We start from the raw sequence: 21564 nt of genomic DNA, 5'->3' as shown, positions 1-21564 counted from the left end.
TCCATCTGGTTGCCACTTACTGTGAAATCATTATGCAGGCAAATTTGGCCCCATCTTGAATTTCTTAGGTAGGAAAAACTGTTACTAGAATGACAGCTGAAGTGTTTATAGTGAGCTGTAAACGCAAATTAAGCGCAGAATGAACACAAAGGGCTCCTTCTGAATATTTTCAATCTTCTACATTAAATAAGCCCCAACTTGTGGTATGCTAGTAGTTAAAGCAAGTAAAGCTGGGATCCTCATTGTGAACAGTAGACTCTTCAAGTACAGATAAAAGACAAGTCCTGTCCCAGAGGATTTGCAGTCTAAATACATTTTAACGAGAATATAGTGAATGGTGATAGGTGCTTAGGAGCCCCTTAGTTTTAGAGATAATACTGTATGTATGTCATGAAAAATTCCATTGGCATTTTTGCATCCTAGCACAAGCTTGTCACATAGTCTCTTGAAAAGCATGGCAGATGTTAATTCAGGTCTGTGCATTTGGGTATACCCAGGTATTTCTTGTTTGCCTGCATATCAAGGATCAACACTGGTAAAGAGAAGTCTTACTGCCTTTGGCACCATAAGCACATGTACATTTTTGTTATCACATTTCACATTGCAAACATTAAAATAGTAATAACCTAGCTTTCCTCTAGTTATCTAAAGGAGTACCACTGAAAAAAACAATTAGGTGATGTTTATGCTGTAATATTCTGATACCTTATCTGCAGACGAGAGTACCTGTGAAAATAGTTTTTAAATTCAATTTATTTTACAGTTAGGAGGGTTAACTTTTGTATATTTTCTGTTGGGTAAGTCAAGAGCTTGTTTTTCATGTAGCCACATGGAAAAGCCTATCTTTTTTTAAATTGGAACAGGTGGCTACACAAGTAGAAGATAAGTCAGAAGAAAGTAATTTATCTGAAACAATCTTCCTTGCTGTTTAGATCAGGGATCCTCACTTTTGATTGTTACATGCATGTTTTTTATATAGTACTGCTGCAGTGATTCCACTGTGATATGTGATATGAAAGTGCTTGTGGACTGGAAAGAAGAGTTTTGTCTTTGGAGGAGAGTGGCTAGAGTTTCTTCACTGCATTCTTTAAAGTTTTCATTTTGTTTTGAATAGAAGTGCAGTCAAATTTTTAAATATTGTAAGTATTGAGATTTTTTGCCTTTTTTCCTGCAAGAGCCTATTTAAAGGACTGTAGATAGCTTTCTGAAAAGCTTTTGTTCTGTACTGCATCATGCAATGGGAAAAGTTCATTTTAAGTTTCAAAAAAATCTGAAGTTTGAGATTTACTCCAAAGGAACTGTTTTTGAGCAGATATTCTCTGCATTAGTTTGTCTTCCAAGTATTTTAAAATGGGAATTCAACCCTCAGTGCACAGCAGTGGAACTAGGCTGGCAGTGGGAACTCTGAGTAGATGAGGGGAGGAGGAAACAGTTCATGGCTTCTGTTAGAGTGTGTGGGAGAGAGCTGTGGCCTGTCTGCTGCTGGTGATGTGCAGCCAGCACCGGGGCAGCCGGCTCTGCCCAACCCCTGCTGAGCTGCACCTTGCTCTGCTTCGGTGGATGACTTGTGCCCTGCAGAATTTTTTTCCAGTTCAAAAGAAGAAGAAGAAAAAAAAGGAGGAGTAGCACAGAAAAATTCAAAGCTTTTCTTTTAGCCCCAGTTCTTTAGCTCAGAGCGTCGGAGAGTACTTCCTGAGTAGTAGTTGGGGTTTTTAAATGCATGGTGTCATATGACTTGCATTGAAGTTTTCTGAAATACATTTTATTTCAGAGTTCATTGTGGGATAAATCTGATGAATCTAAATGTTACATGCCGAGTGAGATTCATGGACATCTTCACCAAACTTGTCTCCCTGCTATTGTTTTTTAATGTGAAAATGAGAAAGAATTCCTTTAGTAGGTTGCTTCTCATGAGATAGAAGTAACTGGTAAGGCAGTTTCTCTCTGCTTTAGAAGTCAGAATAGTCACCACAGTGACTCCTGAGACTGATATTTGAAAAAGATTATATTTAAAGATTCCAAAGAGTTTTAGTTTAATGATACTGGCCATCTTCCTGCATCTATTATTCTGCTGTAGAAAAAGAAATAACTGTTGTGCAGGTAAAAAGTCATGGTTCTAGCTAAGGAAGAGACTATAGCAGTTGTCTTGAAGTGCTGCTTTTAGGCTGGTGCCCAGGCTTCATATCCTGCCAGAAGGCAGGAGTTTTGATGTGTAAATGAAGGTATTCTTTGAAATGCTGGGAAAGCCTGGAGTGCCAGGCAAAGGGTTCCCTCAAGAACCCAAGGAACAGGAGCTCAGAGACTGTTACAACCCTTTGAATCTCGAGCTATGAACTGTCCAGTTGTAAGGGTGATGTTTGGTTTATTTTTTAATTGCATTCTCTTTTGATTAAAAATGCTCAGCAGTGGCTCCCTTGTGCTTTTCTGAAATGCAGGAGTGATGGAAAGAAACTTGAAGTTTTTTCCATTAGCAGTTGGATATTTTACCCAATCTGACTGCAACACTTTATTCTGAAGCATAGATAGCTTTGTTGCTTTTGAAAAACTTCTTTCAGTATAAGATGATTTCCCTTTTTCAGGGGGAAGGGACTGCAGTCCAAGCAGCTGGTAGCCTGCCAAGGCCCAAATCTGAAAGCACTGGGTATAGTCAACTAGCAAGCAAAGACTAATTGGTTATTTGTTTGAAGCATTTGCAAATGCAGCCAGGTCTCTGAGTGCCCAGGCAACTGGCAGCAGCTGGGATCTGACTGATGTTTGCTGGGTTGGATGAGGTAAGTGTATCTCTGGTGAGAAAGGTTCCACAGCCTCATCTAAGAACACTGTTAACTGTTAGCTTCCACGGCCTGCCTTGGTAGAGAGAGTTCATGGACGGAGTGAACAGTGAAGTCAGCCAGCTTTCTTCTGCTTCGTGCCTCCAGATAAGGATTAAGGCACATGGTGGAGGGATAGAACGTAAGAGAATGGTGCAGGAGGCAATGTCACCCCTGAGGAGTCGCAGCTGTACTGATCACCAAAGATTAGGAACAGCTGCCCTTAACAGGCCACAGCTGTGTCCAATGAGGATGAGTGCTGCTGAAGAGTGGGTTAGCTGGTTCAGAAGGGAGCTGGAGTTCCTTGGCTGTACAGTGAAGGAGTCAGTGCTGTGAGGAGCTGCCCATGAGAAATCACCAAGAAGGTATGGGACTTTTGCAATAAGATGACAGTACATGGGACAAATTGACTGGGAAATACAGGTTTGCACAGTGCATTTTGTCAAGAGAGGGAGGACTTTATACCCTAGTGTCTCTGTATTTCACAAGCTTTAAAAATCACTTTAAAACATACTCCCTTCTTGTTGGTGGTTATGTGGGGCAGGAGTTTGCTCTCCTGGTGATTGTCTAATGAAATTAAATACTTATCTTGGTTATAATACTATCATAAGGCAATGCCAAGTGTTCTTTCCTAGAATGAAAATAGAAAAAATGGAAGGCCAGTATTCAAAATATGAAATTATAAAACGGAGGATTCAATATTGCAAGAAAAGCTGATAGCAGTGGTACTTTCCTTCCCTAGATGGACATCTGATCTCGGGGCTTTTACTGGTTGTGTTTAAATGGTTTACCAAAGCACAGTCTGAAGAAAGCTATTTTTCTCTTAATTTCTCTGAGTATATAAAGCATACTGCATGAACAACATTTGGCAGAAGAGAAGCAAAATGTATCTGAAACCTTTAATTATATACTGTAGGCAGCACTGTCTAGGTCAGAAGGCACCATATTATCAAATAACATATTACAGGTATTCAGAACCTGCACAGTATCTTGATTATTCACTGAATAATTGGTCTTTGTTAAGCAGATAATGGTACTGTTTGCATTCAGAGCCTAGATTTGAAGTATATGATCTAGAATATTTGTATTCATCTGTTATCCAGCTGATGTAAGAACTAAATAGAACAGAGTTCAGTAAAAGCTTCTAGGATGGTAGTCTGCCTCTTGTGCTGTGCATGTCTTGCTGACTGTATCATACCTGCAGTTCTGAAGCTGTTGAAGAGATTTTTTTTTTTGTTTATTGAATTTAATTTTGTATGGGTGTTTCCAGCAATGCTTGGGACCATATAGACTGTTTAAACATAGACAGTATTAAAAACCAAACAGAAAATGCCCAGAAGAATAGAACAGTTTGGAAGCTTTCTACTTGTTGATGGGCAGAAGGGGAAGTGAAGGAGAAAAAGAGTACAATTACAGGCAAATAGGGTTTATGAGAGAAATGCCATGTCTTTCTGTGTCACACACCACACCTTATTGTGCTTATCTAGAGGAGAGAGAGTATTTCTGCTGTATGAATATTTACTTAGGCTTTTTAATCCTTGAAGATCCCAAGATATGATATGAAATTATTGACTGCACTGTCAGTAGCTGGTTATTTTTACGAGTATGTCAGAATATGAGCTCAAGTAAGTTTGCAGGTTCCTTGGGCACTCATTTATGTAAGCTTATGCTTGGAGGTGACTGTCAGCTTGGGAGAATCCCCAGTGCTACAGTACTCTGTTTTGTGCAGGCTGGGGAGCAGGTGATGATGAACAGACCTTTCTTGTCTGGGTTTTGTCTTACCTTCTTTTTCCCAAGATGGAGTTCAAAAGAAAAGCAGTAAGGTGATTAAATTACTGCCTTAAAGGACAACAAAAGTAATCAAACCCACCCAAAGTAATGTTTTTTTGTATAAAGTGCAGTGTAGTCAGCTAATCAAAACACATGTTCTCTATCTGTGACTGTTTAGCCTGCAGAAGATCAGCCTGCCTTGCAGTAGGGAAGTTGTATTTTCCATAAGAGCTGAATACCCATTTGAGCTGTGATCAGCACTCTGCCTTCCCTAAGGAGATGGCAGTGATTGTAGCATTTATCATACATAAAGGAATCTGTCTTGCTCTATATATCTGCCAAAAGACATGTGAAAAATAGAGACCAAGGCAGCAGCATCCATGATCTCAGTAACCCCTCAGACAACAAGACTGATGGTGAGTTAAGGAAATCACTTCTTCCGTGCTCACCTGAGCTCCATATTTAGCCACAGCAATAGTTTTGAGTTGGGTTGATTTAGAAGCCTGTCTGTAAAGGAATCTGCTAGCAGAATATTGGCTGAAAGGTTTGTGTAGTGCATGAAGCTGTTGACCTGTGCTGCAGACACATGAACTTGCAGGTGAAAACAAATTCTTGTTCACACCAGAAATTGAGTACCTGGATAGAGTGCTGTGGCTTACATTAAAAATGGTTACTTGAAAATTCAGTGACCTAGTGGGCAAGAGTTGGAATTTTGGTGTTCAAGGAAAAACTGTAGTGCATGCAATTGTTTTAGTAAAAGCAAGGAGTTTGTCTGGGTTATTCAGGATTGAAGAAATCACAGAATGTAATGCATGTTCTGCTATCATCAAGCAGCCCTGTGTCTGAAGCAGAGACATAAAACCAAGGGCAGAAGTTCTATTCAGGGAAGAAAAGATGGAGCAGAGTTAAGTTGCAGAGCACTTTTTTCATGGAAAAGCACTGAATATTAGAATTTTGCTTTAGTCCTCTGGTCTGTAACATGCTAGCAGAAATGATGGATCGGTGATTCTTCTGACTTGGCAAGATTAGGGCTGCTCCCTGGAAAATGCAGCAAAAGAGCCTCAGAGGCTGCTCTGGGTATGCTCACAGATTTCTGTGCCTTTGCAAGGAAGGGAGAGACAAAGGACTTGCAAGCCAAGATCAAAATAAAAAATGGTGTATAAAAGGTGCCATACATGACCTGGTTTTCAATTTCTCTGCTAAGGGCAATGAAGCTGCATGGTATGTAATTTCTAACGATTTTTCCTTGTATCAAGCTAAACTTTCCATTCATTTTTCCCTCTAAGGACTGAACTATGAGCATTCTTGTGATTTGAGCAAGGGCAGGTCTATATGTAGCAGCAGCAGCTACTGGACCTACGTTTTGGACCAAGCTGCTTCCCTTCTTGCCAGTCATGGTGTGTGGTGTCAAAGGTGCTCAAGTTGCTAATTGCTAATTTAAAATCCAGATGAAAGGATGGATGACAGCATTTTTATGCCCATAGCTAGAGTTTGTGTATCCCCTGTGCAAGGAGTATGGCAGTGTTTTCAAGCTTAGATTTTTGTCAGTTTTGATAGTTTTGTGTTTGTTTTGGTGCATGGATCAGTAGGTGTTTAAATTAGTTTACCTCTTTTTTCTAAGATATAGTTTTGCATTTATATAATAACATAACAATCAGTTATAGATTATATATTACACAACTGAAGTGTCAGAGGAAGTCATTCAGGTATGGGTTAATGAAATAAGATCTAGTAAAACTGTCCACTATTACAATTTATTTACCTAGAAAATCCTACTAAGTTTTATCCTTAAATAAGCGGGTAAGCTCTCTTTCCCTTCTCCAGTTTTCACAAATTTCAACACTGTATCTGCTGACAAAGTGAGTAGGTGGGGTTAAGAAAAGCATTTCAGCCAGGTGGACTTCTAGTCATAATCTATAATGTGTGTATGCACATGTGGATCCTGTAATTTTTCTGCCTTCTGGGCTCTCATTAAGTTCATCCTGCTGCAGAGCTTGGAGTTTGATTTGTACTTTCCACCAAGTTGTCTTTGGGATAGCCTCTTATCCCATTGATTTGCTGTGATATTTTTATGCTAACTGTAGCAAAAGGAGGTGTTTAAGGAGAAATAGTTAAAGAATTTCAGATGTGCTTTTCATCTTCTGGACACAAACTGGTACAACAAAGGGGAGAAAAGTCAGCATAACGTGACCAGCCATCTCTGTAAGTTGTCAGTGGAGCAGAGTTTGAGAACATCTGGACTGTGAAACGCACCTCTTGAACTTTCATTGATTGGTTCCTTAGGCTGCCAGCCAGGAAGTGTATTTTTAGATGCTTGCAGCAAATTTTATTGCATGTGAGCAAATGCCAGATCCATAGTTCGTCAGCTGCTGTTTTTCAGTAAGTAGGGAAAATGGATTTGGGTTTAAGTTAAATAGTTAATTTTATGCTGCATTGCAGCGTGCAGTTTGTGCAGCTGCACCTGAGTTAGCTTTAAACTGGACAGTGGCAACTGTCCACAAAGGCCAGCACACACTGTGGTAATCCTGAGTGCCAATCCAGAGAGGAAAACTATTGGCCTGGTCACAGTAAAGCAATCTTTTCTTTTACTTAGCCATGGCCTCTGAAAGCAGAGATGGGAAAAATATGTCTGTGTGTTTCATTTTTATGGCTTGCCATATATTTTTTCCAGAAGAAAGGGAGGCATATTAATTTAATGGAAAATGAATGGGTTGACTCCTTATATGAGTGAAATGTGATGCATGCAACAGTTACATAGCACACAGGAGTGCAGCTATTCCTTGGGATTTTGAAACGAGGCACGTTCTTGTTAAAAGCAGGAGAAAATAGTTCTGCCCACCAGCTGTGTGCTCTGCCTGCAGCAGTGGGCAGGGCAGTGGTGAAATGTAAGTAAAGTGTGGGGATGCCTGAACTGATCTAATCTCAGTGGTTGCCTTGGTCCCATCTCGTTCCTGAAGGATTCTGCTCTTGGCTGAGGGTGAACTGTGGTTTGGTCTGCCTGTGTTTTGCCCTTTGATGCTACTTCTGAGTGGCATCTCACTTCCTTCTCTCTGTTTTGTGCTCTGTAGAAGAGGGTTTCCAATATTACTGGTTTTTGAAATTACTTGCTAATGGAATATCTTGTCAAAACCTTGTTCATATTCCATTCAAGACAGAAATTTTCCTATCCTGAAGCACTCCCTGTTTCTCATGCTGTCTGTCCTGCAGTTTCTGCTGAACACAGAACCTTTCAGAATCAGTGTGGTAGGGCCATTAAACCAGCCTCTGTTGATAAGGTATATAATCTATGCTTCTTCAAAACGGTGTGATCTTATTACTGCAAACAATGCCTCAAATTAGATTAAGTGCTTTGGAGCAGGGGTTATATCACTTCAAAAACCACATTCTAAATCGCCTAATGTGTCTAAGTAGCATGTGAATAACTAAAGTATGGGCTAACTTTCTTCATTTCTGTTCATTTAAAAATCACAGGATTCTGGTTGTCCTTCTGGTGTCTTTCCCATCTTGGGCTGCAGTGGATTTTGTCAGCTCTCACTGAGAGCAGATGCCTGGGACCATCTGAAAGCTTTCTGCCCTCCACTGTTCAAGTGTTGTGAACTCTACAGTTCATAACCTGTCAATTGTCAACGTTGTTTTAAAAGGGTATGTTGAGAGTGAGAAGAATTATACAAGAGAATGTTTTACTAAGGACAAGTGTTTTGGAGCTATGAAGATGAGAAACGAAGGCTCACAAGATATTGCCCCTTTAAATCCCATACTGATCTTTGCAGCAGATTGTCTCATTTCTACTGCTTGTTTTTACAGTGACAGGTGCAGTAAATCTCTCACCTGATGCCAGTATCATCTTAATACTGCACAGATATTCTTGGTTTATTGGAAAATTTGTATTGATTTGGATTTTTATATTTCTCATTCGAATAAGATTTCAAAAGCAATTAATTTTATTTTTTTACTATTTTCATGTGTATCTAAAAGAACCTCAACAACCTAAACTTACAGTACTTGAGACTTTTCTTTCTATTGGAAAGTGGCAGGATTTTTATCAACAGAATGCTAGATCAAAGGTCAGAAACTTGAATACTAATCCAGATATTAGCATCTGTTTCCTCTGTGGTCTCAGGCTTTGTGCTTAGTTAGGAAGTATGTTTTCACTGGCTTATTTAAATTCTGTTGAAGGTGCTGGGGAGTCTTCAGCTGAGTTTGATAGATTGTTTAGCAGATAATGGTTGGTTAGGATGAGTTAGTGCAATGGTGATACACAAAATATTTCTAAAAATTTTCAGAGCTGTTTCACCAGCTCTTCATGATCTTAATCCAGAAAGCTAATACAGATGTAGCTTCTTTGCTCTCATCTGTCTGTTTTTTTACATGTTTTTGAGTATAATCCTAAAAATGTTTAATGACTATACTGGTAAAGTAGTTTGTTTTGGGAGTTTTTAATTTTTAATAAAGATGAATTGATAAATCTTAACAAAAGTCTGTGTTTGCAGCTGTAAGAGACACGATTCTGTTACAAGCAGGTGACTGTACGTGTTACAGGTTGAAGAGCAAAAAATGTGTTTTATTTATATCTTGACATTTGTTTGCTGTTCTGGGGCTTGCATTGCAGTATGGATCCGTTGCATAACCTTTGCTTGAAAAGCATCCTTTTATCTGCTCAGTGTATTAGACAGAACCTCCTTATTGGATATGGGTCATGGGACTTGAAGTACTAAATAAGATACAGCTGAAATAGAGCTGAGGAGGGTGGCAGGATGACTGCTGCGTTGGGTCACACGGTGGCCAAAGCTTTTCTGCCTGTGTGGTGCCACTGAATACTGAAGGATAGAGGATAAAGGCTTTTTTGTGGGGCAGTGTGGTTGGGATCTCCTGTTTTCTTTATGATCTTCTGTTTTGAAGAAAATAGTTACTAAACAAAGCTTTTTAAAACGTGTGTTTTATGTGTTGCCTGTGCTGAGCTTTCGGGTAGCAGAGTTTGTTGCATAAGCGTCCATTGTACATTTCTCCAGCAGACACTGTCATGTGTGATAGAAGTGTTCACTGAAAATTGTTTTATCTCCTTTAATAGATATTTGTTATAATTATTTAATACACTGGCAAAAGCCACTGAGGTTGGATTTGAAGTTAGTGCCAGGCATTTTAAATGAGAATGACTTTTCTCCATCTCCCTAACTGCAAATGAACTACTATGGCTGAGTATTGAAAGAGAAGCCTAGGAATTAACATGCATGACTTCTGATTGAAAATACACGAGAGGTTTGTATATGCTATTTGTTTCTTCCCATTTTGCTATGATTTGGTAAGTGTTGGGTAGAACAGTTACTCCAAAGTTTGCTTGTGGAATTGCTGGGGAAGCTGAGGGCCGGTCCCTCTCTGTGCCGGTCCCTGCCCTGAGCTTTCTGGCTGTTGTCAGTGGCAGCAGGAGCTTGCTGGGCCAGAACCTCTGGGATTCTTGGGAACACTTCAGGAAGACCAGCTCCCAGGCAAGGATCCATGTGCCGTTAGATTCATCAGTTTGCTTTCCCTTATCATTGTGTCTTATTAGTACAGTTCCTCTAAATTTATTCCCAAAACTTTTCTAAGGCAGGAAAGTTCTCGTTGGTTGGTTAGTTGATTTTTTTTCCCTGTCTCCTCATTCTTTTCCTCTTCCATAAAGGAAAAACTGGGGTCCAGGAAGCCATGGTCTGGTCCTATGAAGGCACCTGCTGTGGCATTCAGGCACCGAAGTCCAAACAGCCGGGACAGCGTCAGAGCATTGACACTTCTGTTTGAACCATGGTGCATATTTTATCTGCCTGTCAGATATTGCTGTTCTTACTTCTCTGTGCCTCTCTTGCTCATGTTCTTCTGGGGCTGTAGTTTTACCACTTGTCTTTAAGGCCGTGGTTCAAAGTGCATTGCAGAAGCCTGAGGGAATTCTGAGGTAAATTTTATATCTGAATCCCAGAGAACCATCCTCATTGCTTCACAACATGGAAGCTTCACTAACACAAATTAGTGTCCCACAGGAAAAGCTGGTTCTAGGCTCACAGTTTTGAATCACAATAGGATTAATTTCCTAGTGAATAGTGAACTTTGTGAGCCTTTAGCAATTGAGAAGTTGATTTTAAGTTTATCTTGATGCTGACGCTATCAGTGGAAGAGCACAAGATGACAGTTCTCCCCTCTAAATCAAAGGGAGTGCATTGGGTGGGTGTTCCTGCATCTTCTTTGAAATTTATTCAGTAGCTTGTGATACTCTGCATTTCCTCATGTGACAAGAATGTCAGTCCTCTCTGTTCTTGCAGAGTTTAAAAGAGATGAGGGCTGGGCAGGGATGGTGATGTTAGGTATTCTTGAGAGGGGAAAAAGATCAATTGGACATATTTACTTTCCGTGTATGGTTTATTTTATTACCAGTAGCTGAATGCATTTTAATATGTATTTATATGAATAAGCAAATAGCTTCATTCTGAAGGAATTCTGCATGCCTGTGCAGATCAAATGCTTTTTAACACTTTCAGAAAGTACTTCTCTTGCATACTTCACTGATCCTTTTTGTATTCCGTACAAAATAACTAAGGAATCAATTACTTCTAGTAAAAAAGAGCCCTTGCTTCCTATCCCTTTTCCAGGTCCAGTGGGAAGAACTGTTGCCTTATCTGTTCAGTTTGCAGTGGTCAGACTAGGCAGACCCCAAGCATCTGCTGGCCATGTGTGTGTCCCCTGTGATGCGTCCGGGCCCCAGTTAGAGCTGAGGGGGAAGGCACACTGCTGCAGGGGAGAATCCCTGGCCGTGTGTGTGTCCCCTGTGATGCAGTTAGAGCTGAGGGGAAGGCACACTGCTGCAGGGGAGAATCCCTGGCCGTGTGTGTCCCCTGTGATGCAGTTAGAGCTGAGGGGAAGGCACACTGCTGCAGGGGAGAATCCCTGGCCGTGTGTGTGTGTGTGTGTGTGTGTCCCCTGTGATGCAGTTAGAGCTAAGGGGGAAGGCACACTCTGCAGCAGGGGGAAATCTGCCCCAGCTGACGGGGCTGCACTGGGTGGGCTTGACTCCAAGTGCTTCACAGGATTGTCTGGGCTGGGCCTGCTTGCTCACAGCTTGGACCCAGTCTCTCACCATCAGTATTTGTGGCAGAAACCTGGCCTGTAGTTTGTGGTAAGTGCGTTCCATCACCTGCTGAGGGAACCAGGGTGACCTGGTTAAATGCACCAGACATATATTAAATAATGGCTGTCAGTACTCTGCGTGCTGTAATAAGGTAGTTAAATCTTGCCTTTTGGGCTCCTGGTGATCAGGAAAGACTCTGCCAGCCAAAAGCAGTACAGCTGTTGTGTCCCCATACCTCTGTGGGATAACTTGCCTCTGAAGTACAAGACAGATGTGAATTCAAGAATCTTAGTGTGTTTTTACAGAGTGGAGTTTATAATGTGTACATCACCAGGATTAAGTGCTGCAACTGTGTGTAAATTTGCATTCAAAACAGCTGGGTTGTTTGCTTCCAAAAGCTGAGTTGCAAAGCATAACACTAAGAGAAGAGCAGTAAATTTCACATCAATGGGCTAATTGTTATATACTTGCTTTTAAGATACCCAGTAAAGCCATAAATTCATATAAATTTATTGCATTTTATCTGGAAGGTTGCCCATAATGCTTTCCAGGAATGACAAAACAGATATTTCTCACAAATATATTTGTGATGTAATTGGTTCTTAGAATGAAATTTTTGGTTCCAGATGCTTGTTTTGATTTGTCTAATAACTGGATTTAGTACCAGTCTAGTTAGGTTTCTTTTGATTCTATACTGCTAATTATATGAAAAACAGAATTGGTCTAAAGAACTTCTCACTCTTTTTCCTAGTTAGAAACATAATCTTTATGGGCCTCAGAGAGTTGTAATTGGCAAGATGCATTGAAATTCTCAGCTTCAAGAGATGCCAGCAATTTCTTATGAGATTTTCTCTGTACTTTCTCACATTCTTATTGTAGTGGTGTGAATCTTTTGTATCTTTGTTGACATTATGTTCTCTAGAAAACTAGAGGATACTTCTAAAATTTCTAAAGGCTTTTAATTCCAGAATCCATTAGGCCCAGGATCCGAAGAAAATTAAAACTGATAGCTTGAGGAAGAGTCTTAAGGTTGAAGGCTAATGGCTGAAAGACAATCTCAAAGTTACATTAATCTAAGAGTATGATCAGAAACTCAAGCGAGTTAAGCTCCAAGGAAGATGGGCAGCACATATGGTGGATGAAAATTAAAATGTAGTGAGTTCTGTCTGTTCTTCTGACAGGTGGTGACAGACACTGGTGATTTCACATGACTGAGACAGATTGCCCGTGTCACCCCCCTGAACTGACACATACCTCGTACTCAGGGTGTCTCAAGGATTTGTGTTATTCTGCTGCTCTTGTTAAAAGCCTGAGTGAATTTCCAGCTCTGTCCAAATAAAATTTACTGTTGGATTCAAATAGACTTCTGTGCTTCCCTCAAAAGCCATCAATAGGCTACAAAAATTAGGTTCATGTGTGATAAACTCAAATCTAGTCAGAGATGACCTGCCAGGTATCTAAATAGATCTAAAAATATTAATCCTGGCATGTTCAAAAGAATACATATTTTTTCCTACACTATTCTGAAGAGCAGCTGGACTGATCTTTCTTGGCTTGAAAACAGAAAGATGTGGCTGCAGGTTTCTGGTTTGGCTTTTCACTGCACTTACAGGGAGTGGGAAAAAGAGAACTAAAAACAATGTCCAAGAGCTGACTCTTGACAGACGAAAGCAAACCAAACTGCTTTGAAACTAAATTGGTACTTGATTTGCTTCCAGTAGTAACAATTTGGTTTAATGCAACTTGACTAGGTTAGTGTTATTCCCAAATGTTTAAATTCAGAATTGCAGTTGTTTTTAGCCAAGGAAATATAAACCAAACTTTGGGTTTCAGATGGGGAGGTGTGCATCTGTTCTTTTGTTTGAGGGGGTTTGTTTGTTTGTTTCTTTTGAGAAACAGAATTTGTGACACAAAAAAATCATGGTTTGGGGGGGGAGTGCCTGTGTTACGAAATTCATCCAAACGATCATCACCAGACTATGTGCTGAGTCCAGAGACATTTAGTTTCCCAGACCAGAAAAAGTCAGATTTCAGTCCAGTGAAACAGTGGAGCTGTTGATGCCAGGCTCCTTCCTATCAGCATACACGGTGGCACATTTCAAATGCAAACTGATCCTGAGCTTCCAGGGGTGAGCCCGGGAGCAGCATCCGCAGGCACCGTGCCGGAGCCACCTACCCGAGCCCGTGGTGGCTCTTCCATCCCTGTGCTGTGCTGTGTGGAGGAGTCATCTCCCTGGGAGCCCTGGCTGGCCCAGGCGCTGCTCTGTGTGTGCAGGTCTGACCTCACATTCCAGCCAAGGTTCCCCAGCTGCAGCTGTGAGCAGAGCAGGGGATGGATGCTCAGGTGTGCAGGGAAGTGCTGAGAGCCCTGTGCCCAGGCCTGCTTAGGGCTCTCCCTTTCTGAGGAGGCCCAGACTGGGAAGACCAGACAAATCTGTGAAGGGACCTTTAGCTATGTGATTGTTCTCTCTTGTTTGTTCTCTGGACTCAGGAGCCCTGTGGTGTTCTTTTTCCCCTGTGGGGAATCCCCATGGGGATTTCTTCTACCACATGCGGGAACTATAGATAACTCTGGGGATCACCAATTTATTACAGCTAAATACAAGCAGTTTGTAAAATGGAAAGGGAAATGGCATGCTTGGAGTTACTCCAGAAAAAGAGATCAAATTAATAGTCTGGCTGAATGAATGCCTTTTATTTATTGAGGAGCTAAGAGCAAACTTGCTATTTGGATAGCCTTTGTGGATGGACAAGTTTGGCACATCTTTGAGATCCATATTGCTCTCAGTATTTACTGGAGTATTAAACTTCCTCAAGCAGAAGGCCCTCAGTGCAGAGAACACCTTTTCTTTGCCCCATGGCATCTTCTGAACTAGCAACACTGTGAGTTGCTGCAGTACCTGCCAGACCTGTGCCTTTTCTAGAAAATGCTAGAAGTGTGTGAGAAACATGAATTCCAGCAGTTTCAGTATGCACCATGTAGCAGGAACTGAATGAGAGCCCAGAGGAGCTGTGGGCAGCTCTTGTGTTGAAAGCCTATCAATGCTGGAGCATTTGCTGGTCACAGAACCTGTCTGGAGACCTGCTACACAATCCCTGCCCTCCTCCCCAGCTTCCATGTGACAAGAGAGCACAAGGAAGAAGCATAAGTGGAGTCTTTTTATAACCTTCCAAAGCAGAGCAGCTCCTCCTGTTTCTTTTGGTCTGGAAGTGCCATGTGCTGCACACCTGCAAGCTCCTTGGAGGAGGGTGGGCTTGGCTGGGCTCTCCTCAGAGTCTGTTTCGGATTAATCCTCCTCTAAAGGCTTGGTTCCAGCTACTCTCATTTGTATTTGTTCTGTACTCCAGATTTGCAGTACTGAAATGTTCAGGATTCAACCAATGATCATGTTGCATTTGTGATGAGATTATTAACTGTGCACACTGTAACTGTGCACAAGATATTTTTTCTCTCTTGGCCCATACAGACCTCTCTCTAGAAAGCGAGAGTCCACTTAGGAATAATGAGGGTCTTTAGTTACATAATTACATGCTGGTTTTTTCCCTTGAACAGTGTTCTGCTTAATTTCACCATAGAGCTTGATTCCACAAGGGAATAGAATTATGACTGCGTGAGCAAGTGCAAATCTGCCATTTCCTAATTTGTGAATGCCTGACTTTTTTTTTTCCCCAATCTAAATACCTTTCCTGCAATGGAGGAGTTTTTCCTTTTTTTTTTTTTTTTTTTTTTTTTTAGTGTGGTGTATTTTAAAACTTTGCTGTCAGTCCCTCCATGAAAAAGATGCAAAATTGAAATGTCCCTTCTTCTTTGAAAGGAAGTTCTTTCTCTTGTGCCTTTTTTCTTTTGGACACTGCACAGGAATGTTAAAGATTAAGGAAGTTAATTTGCTTTTTGTTTTCTGTGTGGCATCTCTGCATCCATAATCTTTTGACAAATCTAATACCTCATCAAATTCTTGTCTTACATAAGGCATTATGGAAGGTCAGTTTAATGAAAATATTTTTTTAATATCATATCCTGTGATTTTTCCTGTTGGGGGAAAAAGAAAAACTAATTGTGTTTAACCCAAAGTAAAGCAAGGAAGTGCTGGAACTATGCCTGCAAATTTGTCAGTTTTTCCCCTTCAGAAGTACAAGTTGCTGGGTTCCTGAAGGGAACAGTTTTGGCATATATGACCAATTAAACTTACTAAATACAGATGATTGGAGCTAATTAAAATTCTCAGGACAAAAACAGTTGTGATCCCAGGGTGCCTGGGAATTTCAGTTCTTGGAGAAATGCAACTTGCAGTAGTGGCAGTGAGTGATCACATCAGGTTGGTGATGATCCTCAGGATGGTATCCATGGTGTTCATCACCAAAAAATCTGGCTTGGCTAATTCCCAAGAGCTCAATGTGTAAATCACTCTTGCTGTTTTGCTTTGAAAGCATTTGGGGTAATGTCTGTTTAGGTGTTTCCCCTACTCTTCTTACTCTTATTTAATATTATTCCTTTTCTTCCTGTTTTTCTAAATAGCTCCTGACATCTCTAGGATTGCCCAGCTGGCACACAAGTAGCCATCATGTATAGACTGAGATAAGAATGTAACTTGTTTGCACAAAAGAAGCAAAATTCTGTTTCTTGATGTGGGACTAGATTCAGAGTAAAAAGCTCCAGTGTAACACAAGAGGAGAAAAACCCTCACTGCAGCCCTCCTCCTCTGCACCCCTGCCTAAGTCTCTTCAGTGATTTCATGCTGCGCGTTTGCTCCAGTTGGGTGTTGCCGATGGCCAGGGCTCTGCACATCATCTTTGAAGGGCTCTGCACATCATCTCTGGGTCTTTCTGATCTAAAGTCTTTCTGCTCTGTGTGCTTTGTTTCTTTGGCTGTGCACAGTGCCTTGCCCTGCACTCTCACTTTTGCTGGCACAGCTATTTTTGGAGCTGTACTATGACCTGTATCAGGGAAGCCATCCTGCTTTTTTTTTTTTTTTTTTTGATGGATGGGGTGTGGGCAGAGGAAGGAGATGGAGCTGGTGAGAACACAAAACCCCACCTTGCAGCAACAGCAGTGTCTCCTTGAGTGGGGCTTGTGGCATTTCCTTTGAACGCAAACTCTGAGCCAGTCCACCTGTCTTAAGCTGCTGTTGGGAGACTTATTACAAGAACATGTCAGAATTTGGTTTTGTAGCTACCTTGTAAGGGCACAAACTTGGATGCTTCAGTTAGCATCTGAATTTTGTACGGGAGCTTACAGATTCACCATAATATGCCTCAGAACATGAGCAAGTGCAGCAAACAGCACTGAATCATGTTGTCTTGACTTCAGCTCAGCTGAATAGGGTATAAGTTAGTAGGGACTTTGGTGCAAAAGGCTTAAATTAAAGAATCTTCCTACTCCCCACCCCCAATTGGGCCCACTGCATTGTGACACATTTTGTAAGTCTGTGCTTGAATCAATGCTAAAAGCCATGGTTTTCATGCACCAGTATAGGTTTTATTTTTTTAAAGTTTGCTATTGGAGTTTTTTGGTTTTTGTTTTAGCTTGGTGTATGTATGCCATGTGCTATGCTTCAGCATACGCTTTCCAAACTCTGTTCTATGCTTTTTGTTGTTTCAGCGAGATTTTATCTCCTATTAGCAAGCTCCTGCCAAGGTGTGGTGACTGACAATAGAAGATTGATGTAAACATTAACAAATTAACTGGGGCAGGATGTGTGCTGGGCAAGGCCAGCAGCAGGAACCTTTGCTCGAGTGCAGGGCATGACCCCAGTGCCTGCAGAGCCAGTGCCCCTGCACAGGAGAGGGGGAAAAGCACAGCCAGCCCAAGGGCACCTTGCAGAAGCCTGGGGAGCACTGGCATGTGTAGTGAGGGTGCAGAGAACAGCAAAGCTGAAGGGCTTGTAAGGCAAGGACAGCACTTTGAAGCGTTTTGAAGATCTTGCCTCAGAAAGAGCTCAGTGGTTGGGGTACAGCTTCCTTCGATGTTAAAGAGGGGTGAAGAGCTGTGATCCCACACGTTTTAAGCTGGGCTACCTCTTGCAAACCTATATGCTTCCCATCAGATTGCACTGTCCTCTTGGTACACACAAGATGTCAGTCATTTAGTGCAGTGAATGTTTCTGGTTGTTATACTGCTTGAAAGCTTGCACTAGAAACCAGACAGTTCTTTCCTTTCTGTCAAAACTCCCTTCCAAACTGTTTCTGTTCAACTTTGGAAACTGTGCTCCTGCTGCAGCCATCTCACCTGGAAAACACACCACGGAACAAGCAGAACTGCTGAGCTCTCAGGGGCTGGGCATTCCCCGTGCTCACGTGGCAGCTCAGCAAGTGCTGTGTGCTGCCTACTCTCAATTCTACAAAGTGGGGAAAAAAGCCAAAAACTCTGGACCTGTTAGTAATTTCATCAGATGAGACTATAAGAGATGAGGCATTTTTGTCTACTGAACATTGAGTATGTTAGGTGGGGAAAGGGCTGCATGGAAAAATTTTCACTCAGGTGATGGATGGAATACCCAAAAGTTGCCTATCTTTGTTGGCAGGGAGAAGAGCAATGTCATTGCACTTCGCCTACAGGAAAATCCTGTAGGAATGCAAGCGGGAGATAAGTTTAACAGAATAAAATTTCCCTGCTGATCCCTGCTGCCTTTAAACACCACTCGGTTGCAAAGAAATTTCTTGTGGAAGTTTCAAGTTGTTAATGTTGCTCTGAAATGGGAATTTTTAAAAGGAAGTTAAAAACAAATAGATGAGGTGGAGTGGATGGTAAAAAACCACGTTTTTGCAGAATACCGGTATATTTTAAGATACTTCTTCCTGTTGCTTGCATAAAGCCTGGAAAGAAGCATGAATCACAGTAATCCATTTAGGAGATAGATACATGTACACAACCTCTTACATCTCTTTTGTCCTCTTACTGCACTTCCTGACATGTCTCTTGAGCTCTTAGGTCAGCTAGTACATTGGTAATTTTCCCCAGCGATTACTCACGTTTTTCCACTTTGTGTTTCAGGAGGGCTGCGGTGAGTCCTGTGGAGAGCTCAGTCCCCGTCTCTCCTTCCGGGTGTCTCGGCGCTGCTGTCCCGGCCCGGTGAGCTCCTTGTGGCATGGTAGCGATCCCCGGGCTGCCAGCTGGACTCTGCTCCCTGCGGAGGAGCTGCCGCCCTCCTGCCAGCGGCTCCTTCAGGCCTGCGGTGAGCAAACTCTACCTGCAGAGCTGCCAGCTCCAGCAGGAGGGAGCTGGCCTGCCTTGGCGCTGCTGCCTCTGGTCCGTCCGGTTCAGAGCCCCGGCTGAGCTGGAAAACACGCTTCTGTTCAATTGCAAATGTGCTCCAGCTTTGGGAAGCAAGAGAAGGGAGGGACAAATGTTTAATGTTTGTGTCCTGGCCCGTTCCCCAGAATCTTAGGATTAATCTAAAAAATAAGATTTCTTAAAATCTAGAGGTACAGTTTTTGTCGCTGCTTTCTTTTCTAAATCCTCTTTGGACGCAAGATTGGGGTTGCCAGCACTGTGCTGTGTCTCCCGAACAAATGGTGAGGTTTTACTAGGTTAAGAAGCTTCCACATGTACATTTGCCTGTCTGTCCTCTAAGGCCAGTTTCCATCTGTCTTATTCCCATTTCCTAAATCAGCTGGATCCCTGTGTACTTTTTACTCCCCAGGCCTGCAAATGCAGTTAGAGCAGGATTCTCAGTTTTCTCACTCTCAGAAGACAGGTGTTCAGTATCTCATGCCTTGACCATTTTCTCATGCTGAGTGCTTAGAAGAACTGATTGGGGTAAAATTTTTCATTCAGAATTGTTTGGGGTTGTTTTGTGTTGTGAAAATGTCAATTGAAAATGAGATGTTAGGGAGCTAAATTGCAAAACAAGTCTGAGTCTTATATTGTGGTTTTGCTGTGCTGGTAGGTGCAACGATTGCCATGAGAAAGCTCTGTGTGATTGAAATATTCATAAATTTAGGCAAATGTTTTAGTATTTTGCTGCCTTAGGGGGTAAAGTAAATGAAATAATTTAAGGTGTACAAAGACCAGGGAATAGACTCCCATTGATGCTTGAATGGATATGAAATCAAGTTTCTGCTGTGTTAGCAAAGCTTTATCTGAAAAACATTTCCTTCTTACCCTGTCTTTAGAAGTATTACAAGATTGTAAATAAATGGAGGGTGTGTGTCTTTCTAAAGTATATGTAGTCTTGTGTTTTAAAGTTGTCCTCTTCATATGAAATTTAATTGCTTTTGGCTGACTTATCTACCTGAGCAGGGTGATCACAGTGTAGAACTTTTTTTCTTGCATACCCAGGCACATTATCTGGAAAATGTGAAAATGCATTGGCTACATTTTGCATTTTTGTAAAATTACAACACATGAAATAAAGCCTTGGAAATGGCTCTACAAAAGATGTAAGTTGAATTTTACTTTTTTTTGTATAAAGTGATTGTTAAGAATCTTAATGTAGCTACATTTGTATGTCTCCACTATAAATACTTGACTAACAATTCAGCCTGTAAGTGACTCTAGGGTAAAGTTTAGTATAAGAGCATTTTTCGTGATTATTGGTGTTCTTCTAAGTAATTCCAATTTGCCAATATTTATTTCTGTTTAATCAAAATAAGAGTTTGTTTTTATGTTACTTTTAAAAATTTTGTAGCATCTAATCTTCACAATAGCTTCACAAGGTCTCTCATGATTTTTAAGAGCTTTTGTTTGTTGTGGGGTATTCCTTGTTTTTCCTGCTTCCAAAACCTGTGTGTCAGTAGGTTTCATTCTCACAGGCTTGTCCTCTTTTGCTCTGGTGGCCATGCATTGCTCCAGGTACAGGACAAGTGGAGATTTTGCCTTTTCCAAATGTCTTACTGGGTTTAGTTGATCAAAATACTATCCTGATAACAGCCCGTCTAGAATGTTTGATGACATGATTTAATTTTTGGAAGAGACTTCCTAAGACAGCAAAGTGAGTCAGGAACAGTTCCAACTGGAAAATGGAAAGCAAACCCCCAAACTTCATTGACAATGTTAATGCTTATGTCTGGAAAGTGTAAAAAATTGTCTTCCAGTAGAATTTACACTCCTGAAGCTGTGAGCTTTCTCTGAAAATCCCCCTCCCCCTCTGATCTTGGTTATTTTCTCAACAGTCTAGTGGTTTAAAACAAGACCTGTGTTCTTATGGAATTATGTGTGTGTCAGTTTGTAAAAGTAAATGCACTGTAACTTCACAGCTTCCATAATATGGAGGAATTAACCTGGAATAAAAACACTTGGAAAAAGAATCATAGGGGGGAACTAACCTATTAATCACATTTGCAACGTCACAACAGAAGTCATTGTAGCCCTTTGGATTTCTTTCAGCTGTGTTTTAGATAACCTTGTTTTGCTTCTCACAGAGACCTAATCTTGCAAAGCTAGAACTTTAATGCAGAGCAGCTGGAAGTAGTTAAATATTGGAACCACTGCTGATTTGGTTGCTTCCTCCAACATGACCAATCCTCAGTAAGTACCACGTATTACTTTAAATGAAAGGGAACAGGCTGCTACCTGGAGGAGAATGATGTGACATCCCCGAGGTTTTGTATTTGTCTAAAGATTGTGAATTAGCAGAAAGTGCATGAATGATGCTGTAAGCATGTCTGATGTGCATTACTAACAGCAGTGGCTGAAAACTAGTATGTTTTGTTATTTTCAGATCTGTTTATTTTCTTGCCACCAGATCTGTCTGCCAACACCAGTCTGTTTGGTTTTCTTTTCAATCAAATCAGACTTTATTTGTCATATAGTCTGTCTAAGAATACAGAAACTCAGTACTGTTGGGGGAGGGAAGGTTGCACCAAGCCATTTCCTGTTTCTTTTATACTACTGGAAATTGGATCATTGCATGCTCTTTCATGCAAAACTGAAGCAGCTTGTACATATAAAGGTAC

General features: G+C 41.2%; 1 protein-coding gene across 7 annotated transcripts in view; it reads left to right on the top strand.

The window, feature by feature from the left end:
• The window catches only part of TMEM266 (transmembrane protein 266), an 84053-nt gene that overhangs the window by 6199 nt on the left and 56290 nt on the right, over positions 1-21564 (top strand). For 3 of the 7 annotated variants that reach the window (XM_038147644.1, XM_038147638.1, XM_038147640.1), the window contains exons 2-4: positions 18662-18842; positions 19949-20049; positions 21031-21136. In XM_038147644.1, coding sequence (XP_038003572.1) covers positions 21123-21136 — 14 coding nt within the window. In that variant the 5' untranslated portion in view covers positions 18662-18842; positions 19949-20049; positions 21031-21122. Of the gene's footprint in view, positions 1-2984; positions 8223-18661; positions 18843-19948; positions 20050-21030; positions 21137-21564 lie in introns of those variants that run through there. The other 4 variants (XM_038147642.1, XM_038147639.1, XM_038147643.1 and 1 more) reach the window with 4 other exon arrangements.

Source organism: Motacilla alba, chromosome 10, assembly GCF_015832195.1.
Source record: "Motacilla alba alba isolate MOTALB_02 chromosome 10, Motacilla_alba_V1.0_pri, whole genome shotgun sequence".
Classification (NCBI taxonomy): Eukaryota; Metazoa; Chordata; class Aves; order Passeriformes; family Motacillidae; genus Motacilla; species Motacilla alba.
Note: the sequence above shows the minus strand (reverse complement) of the source record. Positions and strands in the feature narration are given on the sequence as shown.